The 9,040-nt window shown below is 58.1% G+C and overlaps 1 protein-coding gene and 1 long non-coding RNA gene across 6 annotated transcripts in view; both read left to right on the plus strand.

The window, feature by feature from the left end:
* SSH3 (slingshot protein phosphatase 3) overlaps nucleotides 1-2,306 on the plus strand; it is a 6,982-nt gene extending 4,676 nt beyond the window's left edge. For all 4 annotated transcript variants that reach the window (XM_027670119.1, XM_027670118.1, XM_027670121.1 and 1 more), the window contains 4 exons: nucleotides 173-319; nucleotides 1,191-1,391; nucleotides 1,536-1,806; nucleotides 1,883-2,306. In XM_027670119.1, coding sequence (XP_027525920.1) covers nucleotides 173-319; nucleotides 1,191-1,391; nucleotides 1,536-1,806; nucleotides 1,883-2,041 — 778 coding nt within the window. In that variant the 3' untranslated portion in view covers nucleotides 2,042-2,306. The remainder of the gene's footprint in view (nucleotides 1-172; nucleotides 320-1,190; nucleotides 1,392-1,535; nucleotides 1,807-1,882) is intronic.
* Nucleotides 2,307-2,407: 101 nt separating this feature from the next.
* On the plus strand, nucleotides 2,408-6,326 carry LOC113960512. Of its 2 annotated transcripts, XR_003532045.1 has the most exons (5): nucleotides 2,408-2,541; nucleotides 2,687-2,995; nucleotides 4,410-4,896; nucleotides 5,400-5,894; nucleotides 6,230-6,326. It is a non-coding gene; the product is annotated as an uncharacterized LOC113960512 (long non-coding RNA). The 2 variants fall into 2 exon arrangements; XR_003532044.1 differs by lacking the exon at nucleotides 2,687-2,995 and having other exon boundaries at nucleotides 2,410-2,541.
* The last annotated feature ends 2,714 nt before the right edge of the window (nucleotides 6,327-9,040 follow it).

A 9,040-nucleotide genomic window follows, 5' to 3' on the forward strand; every position in this document is an offset into this window, starting at 1 on the left:
TCATGGTGTCATGGTGGGGTGGGTATGGGGTTATCTGGGGTGGCACAGAGGGTACAGGGTCATCTGGAGTGACATGGTGGTGTGGCATGGGATCATCTGGCATGGGATCATGGTGGGGCAGGTATGAGGTCATCATGGGACACCCGTTGGGGTGTCACCCTTGTCCCCACAGGGTCACTCACATCCTGAACGTGGCACGGGAGATTGACAACTTCTTCCCGGCGCTGTTCACGTACATGAATGTGCGGGTGTATGATGAGGAAGTGGCCCAGCTCCTGCCCCACTGGAATGACACCTTTCTCTTCCTCTCCCGCGTCCGGTCAGTGGGGCCAGGGCAGCCCTGGGGTATGGGGGGGACCCCGGGGGGACATCGGGGGCACGGAGGGCAGGGGCTGGAGCTGGGGGCAGAGGGAAGAGTCCCCTGCCCTCAGGGGAGAAGTCTTGATGAATGAGGTGCTGGGGTGCACTGGGGACACTGGGAGGACTGGGGAGCTCTGGGGACTTGGGTCTCTGCAGATACTGGGGCGACCAGGGAGATCTGGAGCGTGGGGTTCTTGGGGATATAGTGAGCTCTGCAGGACAAGGGGAGCCCTGGGGAAATGGGGTCCCTGGGGTCAAGGGGAGCCCTGGTGCATGGGGTTCCTGGGGACGCTGGGATGGCTGGGGACATGTGGAGAACTGGGATGTGGGATCCCCAGGGGCATGGGGACACTGGGGTGGCTCGGAATGCCAGGGTGGTTGGGGACATGGGGAGGCTTGGGGACAGAGAGAGCCCTGGGGCATGGGGTCCCCAGGGACACTGGGTTGTCTGGGGACTCAGTGTTGCTGGTGATCCTGAGGGGGCTGGGGACACTGGGAGCCCTGTGAACATGATACCACTGGGACCCCCGGGGTGGCTGGGGAACACTGGGAAGCCCTGTGGCATGGGATCCCCAGGAACACCGGGGTGGGGTGGGGACACAGGGGACATGGGGAACCCTGGGGGCACCAGGATGGCTGAGGACACTGGGAGCTGGGGAGCTCTGGGACATGAGGACACTGAGATCCTGGGAAACATGGTGTCTCTGTTATCTCTGGGGTTGCTGGGGCATTTGGGGAGCCATGTGGACACGGTGTCCCTGGTGACCCCGGGGTGTCTGGGAGACCCTGGGAGCCCTGTGGACACGGTGTCCCCGGTGCCCCCCGTGCAGGGCGTCAGGGGGTCGGGCACTGGTGCACTGCCGCATGGGGCTGAGCCGCTCGGCCGCCACGGTGCTGGCCTACGCCATGAAGGAGTTCGGGTGGCCCCTGGAGCGGGCGCTGCGGCATGTCCGGCACTGCCGGCCCAGCGTCCTGCCCAACCCGGGCTTCATGCGGCAGCTCGACTTCTACCAGGGCATCCTGAGCGCCAGGTGAGCAGGGATGGGGCAGGGACAGGGTGAGGACGGGTGGGAGGGGACAGGTGAGCAGGGACAGTGGAAGGGGACAGGTAAGAGGGGACAGGTGTGGCTCCCCTTGGGGCCGTGTCCAGGCGCTGACCGACATGTGTGTGGCAGCCGGCACAGCAGCCTGTGGGAGCCCCGAGCGGCCGAGCGGGCGCCACACCCCGAGGAAGAGTCCCCGAGGGACACGGGTGTCCCGTCCCCGCTGTCCCCGCTGCCGTCCCCGCTGCCCTCCCCGCAGCCCCCCGAGGAGGAGGCGGCCGGGAGGGCGGTGCTGGGGGCCTCCCGGCGCCCCCGCATCTCCCTCTGCGCCGTCATGCGGAGCATCAGCCTGCTGGAGACCCCTGAGCCCCCTGAGCTGCCGGGGGAGCCCCTGGCTGGGGAGGTGAGCGGAGGGCTGGGATGGGCCTGGGGGTCCGGCCACAGGGCGGCGTGGGATGACCCCTCCCTGTCCCCCTCAGGTGTTCGAGGCCGTGGAGCAACCGGGGGGTCCCTTCCGGGGGTCGCGGCCCTCGTCGCGCCCCCGCGGGGTGGTACGGCAGCACAGCCTGGACGGCGGCTCCGGCCCCTTCTGCGACCACACGGATGACCCCACCCCAAGCGCTGATCCCGCCCCCTAATTTTAGGGGCCACGGGGCAGAGCCCCCGCTGCCAGGGCACCGTGGGGAAGGGCCACAAGCCCCCTTCCCCACCTCACCTGCACTTTGGGGGGCAGAGGTGTCTACACCTCAGCGCGCCCCTCCCCCCTTCCCCCGAGCACAGAACCCCATCACTGCGCCCGCACTGACAATAAAAGCGTGGAAGAGGCAGCGACAGTGGGGAAATGGAAATTTGTGACAGCGGGGGGACAGGTGTTGCTCCCCCGGAGCGCTCGGAGCGTTGCCTTCAGCAGGGACCGGAGTGCTCAGGGATGAGGGGGCGGGCGGGCCAAAGGACCCAGCGGCGCAGCGCGGCCGCCATGTTGTGCGGCGGGGCGGGAACTGCAACTCCCAGCAGCCTTTGCACGGGGGCAGCACAACATGGCGGCGCCCTTTGTCCTGTTTGGAGAGCGGGAGGCGGGTGGAAAAGGATCCCCAGGGACTGCGGCTTTCCTGCGCCGCTTGCGGTGCGGACTCTCGAGGTACCGTTTGGAATGTGCCAGCTCTCCTGCTGGAGTTTCTCTGTGAAATGTCTCAACACAGAGAGTAAAACTCAAGTCAGATCTGTTCCGGACTGTGTTACACCGGTGCAAAGCTTCTTCCCTCTCTGTTTATTTTCTGTTCCAGAGGGCTCAGTCTTGAGTTTCCGGGTGCTTCCTGCTAAATGATACTGTGAAAATAACTTCGTACTTTAAGGGGAAAGAAGTTGTTTGTGGGAGTTCAGATATCCGTGATAAAAGCTCTATGCTTTTTCAGTCAGTAAGCTCTTAAAATATCTTTCAGTAATCCTCCAAAACCTTACTGAGACAGCAGCATCTGTGCTAAAAGCAGTCGAGGTCCAGGAAAAGGCTGGGACAAAACGGGATAAATCAGCACCGCTTCCAAGCGCTTTCCCGGCTTTCCCATGAAGCCAAAGGAGCCTTGGAAGTAGTGCCAGTGAGTCCCGATGTGTTTCTCGTGGGGGTCATTGCTTCAGTCTTGTCCTTTCCCCTGCACCTCTAGTGTGAACTTTGAGTTCAGTTGGAAAAGTTATCCAGAAAACAGGAAACTTTCTCGTTGCAAGAAGTTGCGTTTTATGAGCTTCCCTTCAGAGCTGATGCACTTGGCAGGAGAAGTCACCAGCAATGAGGCTTTTTGCTCTCAGGCAGGAAGAAAAGCCAGTGCCCTTCCTCCCCAAGCCCCCAGCACAGCAGGGCTTCCAGGAGGCGATGGTGTCGCTGCTCTTTCGGTTCTCAGCTGTGCCCGTGGGGGTGGTGACATCGTGTTCCTCCCTGTGCTTCAGGGCAGCCGAAAGCACCAGCACATCCCCCGGGCCTTTTAGGGAGCCTGAGATATTGCAGCAGTGGGGGTGGGTTTGTTTTTTATTTCCGTGAAAGTAAAACCGTAGGGGAAATCTCTGATCTCCCTGATTTTCCTATCATAAGTGATTTTTTTTTTTTTTAAAAAGTTAACACTGTGGAATTTACTAACTGACTTGCAGTGGTTAAACTAAAAGTGCCAAATAGTTGTAGTGTACCATTTATTGTTTTTATTTATGCAGTTTGGTGTTTATTTACAAAGGGAGGCCATGGAATGTTGTCATATTTTCCCCCAATATTTTGAGGTGCTGCCCTGAATTAGCTGATTTCTGCCTCCCTTCCGATGGTGTTTCCCAGCAGTCCCACTGCATCTCTTGGGCAGTGCAGCTGCCAGAGGTCCTTCGGGACTGTGGGACAGGCAAAAACCCCACAGCAAAGGAGAACCTGGATTTGGGAGATGGCGAATTGAATGGCACCAGTTTGAGCTGTGCCAGTCTAGGGAATGCCAGAGGAAATAATTCCAAGACTCCTCCAATGGGAATGTTTTTCCTGGATGTCTGCAAACACAGGCACAGCTTTTTACTACAAAGTGAGTTACTGAGATTTGGGGTTGTTTTCTCAGTTCCCTCTGTAAGTTTTCCCTCTCTCAGCCCCACTGGCCAAACGGGAGGTGCAGCAGCAGCTCCAGGGCCGGAGCAGTTGGATGGGTTTGGGAGCCCAGGTTCCCATCCTGGTGCAGACGTGTCCTGCAGCCTCCCGCGGGGATGTCCCTGCAGCAGCACCCTGGGGAAGGGATGAGACATCTCCTGGCACTGCTGGAGCACAGGAACCCCACTGACTCCCACCTGGAGCACCCATTAATGATTATTATTGAGTTATTATGCAAATTACCATGGGATTGTGTGAATTAGGGGCCAAAATCTCACAGAGGTATTTGAGAGCAGAGGGGCAGTGCCAAGGCAGAGCTGCTTAGAGATGGCAGGTAGGAACTGGAGCTCTCCCAGTTAAAAGTGTCTGATCATCACAGTCCTCTTTTTGTCCTCTTCCAGCAGCTGTCCCTGGTCATTCTTGTGTTTGCAGGGAGTAAAAATGGCCTTGGGGATTTGCTTCTGGGAACAGAGATCCATTTCCTGATGGTAGTCCTGGAAATAGAACTGAGTCTCTCTGAGAACTGAGGATGGTACAGGAGTGCTGGGAATGGAGAGTCCACAGTGTGGTGAGTGTCCTGATGTCCCTGCTGTAATGCTGTGCTGTCATCAAGTCCCCTCATTCTGATGTAAACTGTCTTTGAATGTGCTCAAAGTCCAAACTGAAGTACAAAATGCCTATGGGAAGCTTCATGTTCCCAAGGGAATGCTTTAGGGATGTGTAGCTTCTGAACTACAGAAATAATTCAGGTTCCCACAGAAACCTGCTGGGCCGTGGTTCTGGGGCAAGAGTGACAGAAAAGTGGCATCTTCAGGGCCATCTTAAGAGTTGTTTTCCCTCAAGATCACAATGAAATGCTGTTCATGGCCCTCTGGGAAACCCCTGAGCAGGGTAAGTGGTGTAAGTGTGGTTTTCCTGCTCTCTGCACTCTCAGTGATGCCCTGAAGTGCTCTGGCTCATGGAATATGATCTGTGTGTAACAGCTTCCGTGCCTATCTGTGCAGCTGGGTCAGTCACTAAGTGTCCCATGGGGATCCCTGAGGCTGGAAAAGCCCTTTGAGACCATGGGGTCCAAGTGGTGCCCCAGCACTGCCAAGGCCACCCCCAGCCCATGTCCCCAAGGGCCACATGAAGAGCCATCCCCTGAGGGACAGGAACTGGGGTGAGGGCTGCAGGCACTGGCAGTGAGGCTGGGGGTTCCCTGGGAGCCTCCAACACACCTTCCCTTCTCCCTGGCCTTCCCAGGAAGGATGACTGGTCTGGAGAGCACAGTGTGCAGGGGCAGTCCAAAGCCACACTCAGGACATTTCCCTGCAGTTCAGGGAACCTCTGATTGCAGCACCTTGAAGTCTTGTGTGCTCAGCAGCTTTTCCTTTGGACTTTTTATGCCCTAGGAAACAGATTTGAGGACCTCCCAGTGAATTCAGTGAATTGTCCCAATCAGAGAGCTTATTGCTGACCTAAATTGAGCTTTTAAGCCCCAGACCTCCCAGATTTGCAGTGTTTTACCATAACAGTGAGCCAGGATGGATTCTCCTGTTCAGTGGTACAGCTGCCCACGAGGGCTGGGTCAGCTGGGCCAGCACTTGCTGTTGTGCGTTTTCCTCTCTCAGAGGAGACAAAACCACTTTGCTTTCCCTTGTAGGACTGACTGAGGCTGTGGATTGCAATGCAGAGCATCTGCATGCTCCTGGTGCTTGGGGCTGTGGTGTTTGGTGTGCAGGAAACATCCCTGGGACCCTGACTGTCTGACCTGGGTGTGGATGTGCATTTCCAGGACTAACTCAGTCTGGGTATCCCACCCACCCAAAGCTTCTGATGAAGCTCCAGGACCAGCAAGTCCCTGAAACTTGAGGAAGAGAAGAAATGAGTTAAAGTAGAAAGATCAGGTAACACATCTTGACTGATAAATCTTTTTCTGCCCAGAGTTGTTACTGTGACGGGAAAAGCTGCTCTGTGCAGCTGCAGCACAGATATTATTAGATGGAACAAAATCACTTCATGCAAGAGGTTTTCTCCTGTGCAAATCAGTCCTTGGGCACGAATTGAACTTGGGCAATCAGTTGGTCTTCCCCCAGGAAGCATCATTCCAGTCAGCATTAATGACATGCCCTGTGCCCACTTCTCATTATTCACCCAATAAAAATCAAAAGCAAATGTTGGTTTGGTTTTAAGAAATTAGAATAACTTTAAAACAAACTAAATCACCTTTTTTCTCTTTTAGATGATGGAATTGCCACTCTGGATGTGTGCTGAGCTCTGGTGGAAGGGGACTGTCAGGCCCTAATGGCTGCGCAGTCTTGTTCTTTTCACTGGGAAATTGCAGAAATATTTTCTGAAACTTTTCCCTTTTTTCTGTCTTTTGCTGGTAGATTTTCTTTTTCTGCCTTTGAATTTACAGCTTCCTTGTAGCTCCCAGATGGGAACATCTGGGGTGACTTAGGGAAGACAGGGGTGAAATTTTTAGCTGAAAACTTGGGGTAATTTAGAGGGGGCAGAGCAACTGTTTTTGTAGGAAAATGTGTTTAACCACATTGATCCTAGTTGTGTTTGCACAAATTGGGGCCAGAGGTAAAAGTTAATCCAAACCAAACCCTGCTCAACCTCTAAATCCCGGGGTAAGTTCTACAAGCTGCAAATTGAGGGACTAAAAATACATTAAAATGGAATCAAGAGCATTAATAAGGTTCCAGGGAATCCCAGTATTGTTGTCGTAGAATTTTTAACTGATTTTTAAGCTTCTTATGACAACAGTGAGTTTCTTCCTTTGGATTACTCATGCTGTAGGTTTTGAGGTTTATTTGGATTTTGAATCCCTCACTGTGGCCCTGACACTGATCAGGAGCTGGCAGGAAAAACATAATCAGAGCTCCTGGCAGGCGCAGGGTGTTTTCCCCCAGAGCGGATCCAACTGCTGCCCACCAGCCTGGCCACCACCCTGGGATTTGCTTTTGGCTCTTGGCTTCTTCAATGGTGAATTCCTGCTGGAACAGCCTCACAGTGCCTTATGGAGCCCAGATATTCCCCTGCAGAGCTGCCGCTTTAACGCCAGGTTTGTCAGGAACCAGCCAACGTTCCAGGGAAGCTCAGTGGGATCAGGACAGGTTGATATCCCATAGAATTTGCTGTTTATAACCCTACTTCCCCAGCCCTGCTGATGTCCCTGCGGGGGACTTGACCGAGCTCCCTGGAATTCAGCTGATTTTCACCCCCTGGGGTCGGGCTCCAGGGGATGTGTTCACCCAGGAGAAGGTGGTGGTGGGACGTGCTCCCGGCACGTGGTGAGGCAGCACCTGAGCACAGGCGAGGACGTCTCTCCGTGCAGGAAGCCGCTGTCACTTCAGAGCCTCAGGAGTGGCCTCTGGAAGTTCTTTTCCCTGAGGAAAGGGATGCACATCCCTGCCTTCAGGGCACCTCGGGTCTGACCCACCTGTTTAAAGCTTTCCATGGGTTCTGCAGTTCCAGCTGTGCCTGTCCGGGGTGAAGCATCTCAGGGTGCCAGGGGGAAGGGGGAGGCGGGCGATATTCTCCCGGGGGGGGCTCTGAACGGGGCTGCAGTTCCGCCCTCGGCCCACCGGGGGTCGCCGTGATCGGCGCCGCCGCGCCGTGTCCGCCAGAGGGCCCCCGCGGGACCGGCGGGCTCGGGGGTCCCGGGGCCGGCCCGGAGGGTCCCCGCGCCCCGGCCGATCCCAGCCCCGGCTCGGCGTCCGCACGAGGAAAGCGCCGCCGCTCTCCTGGGCCCGGGCCCCGGCGCAGTCCCGCCCCGGAGCGGCCCCAGTCCCGGTGTCAGCCCCGATCCCGCCTCGGTGCTCCGGCCCCGGGACCCGCAGCGTTCCCCGGCAGGAACCGGTCCCGTCCCCACTCAGCGGCCCGGGCTCGGCGCAGCGCCGGGAGCAGCCCCTGGGCCGGGGCTCCGGCCCCGAGCGCCGGTCAGTCCCGCCGCGGCCCGGGACGAGCGTCCTCCGCAGCCGCGGGGCGGGCGCGGCCCGGCCGGGTTTGAGCGGCGGGGCCGGGGCGGGGCCCGCACAGGTGAGCGGGGCGGGGCCGAGGGGCTTCGAGCCCCGGGAGCCGCCCCCGTTCGCTGGGGCAGTGCGCGGAGGGGCAGCAGCGCCCCGGGGTCGGCGCGGGGGCCTCGGGCTCCCACGTCTCCTTTTCGTTATTTTTGTCCTTTACCGTTTCTTTTGCCCCTTCTCTTCCTTCCCCCCCCAACCCCGCTCCCCGGACTTCCTCCTCCGGATAGGGCCCGCGGGAAAGGTTGGGGTGACTCCCGATAGTCGGGGACGGGTTGGGGGGGTTTTGGGGTGACCTCAAGTGCCGAGGTGGGGGGTTCGGGTAACCCCGGCGAGGTTTTGGGGTGAACCCGGAGAGGGTTTGGGGGCGGTTTTGGGGCAAACCCAGGTGTCGGCGGGGGAGGAAGAGTCTGGGGGATTTTTGAGTGATCCGGAGGGGATTTCGGGGCTGGGGGTTGGAGTGAACCCGGAGGATTTTTGGGGTGACCCCAAGGGGGGTTTCAGGGAGTTTGAGGTGACCCCCTCCCCTCCCCCACCGCAGATTGGCCAAGGAGGAGATGCAGTTCCAGCACCTGGAGGACATCGGGGACCCGCTGGGGGACCCCCTAGACCACCCCGCACCCGCCCCACCCCTCCCCGCTGCACCCCAAGAGCAGCTCCGGAGTGGGGGGCGGCCCCTCCGAGACTCCCCCGGGACACGGGGACCCCCAAGACCGGTGGCTCCTCCACCCCAGCGCCGACCACGTGGTTTAATGGGGTGAGACCCCCCAAAAACACTCCCTGCGGCTCAACCCTGTACAAGCCCCCACAGAATCCATCCAAAATAAACCCCCAGCGCTGAACCCTGAGGCTTTGTTGGAACATTTTCTTTTGGGTTTGGACACACGAGACCTCCCCGAGAATTGTAGTACAAAACCAGACGTGCTAAAAGCCCCGCAAAAGGGGAAGGGGACAGGGCCCGGACCCTCTCCCAAAAAGAGAACCGAAGGGGGGGCTCTGGCTTGTAATGTCTGAATGGGACACAC

This window comes from Corapipo altera, unplaced genomic scaffold (genome assembly GCF_003945725.1).
Source record: "Corapipo altera isolate COAL_440 unplaced genomic scaffold, ASM394572v1 61249, whole genome shotgun sequence".
Classification (NCBI taxonomy): Eukaryota; Metazoa; Chordata; class Aves; order Passeriformes; family Pipridae; genus Corapipo; species Corapipo altera.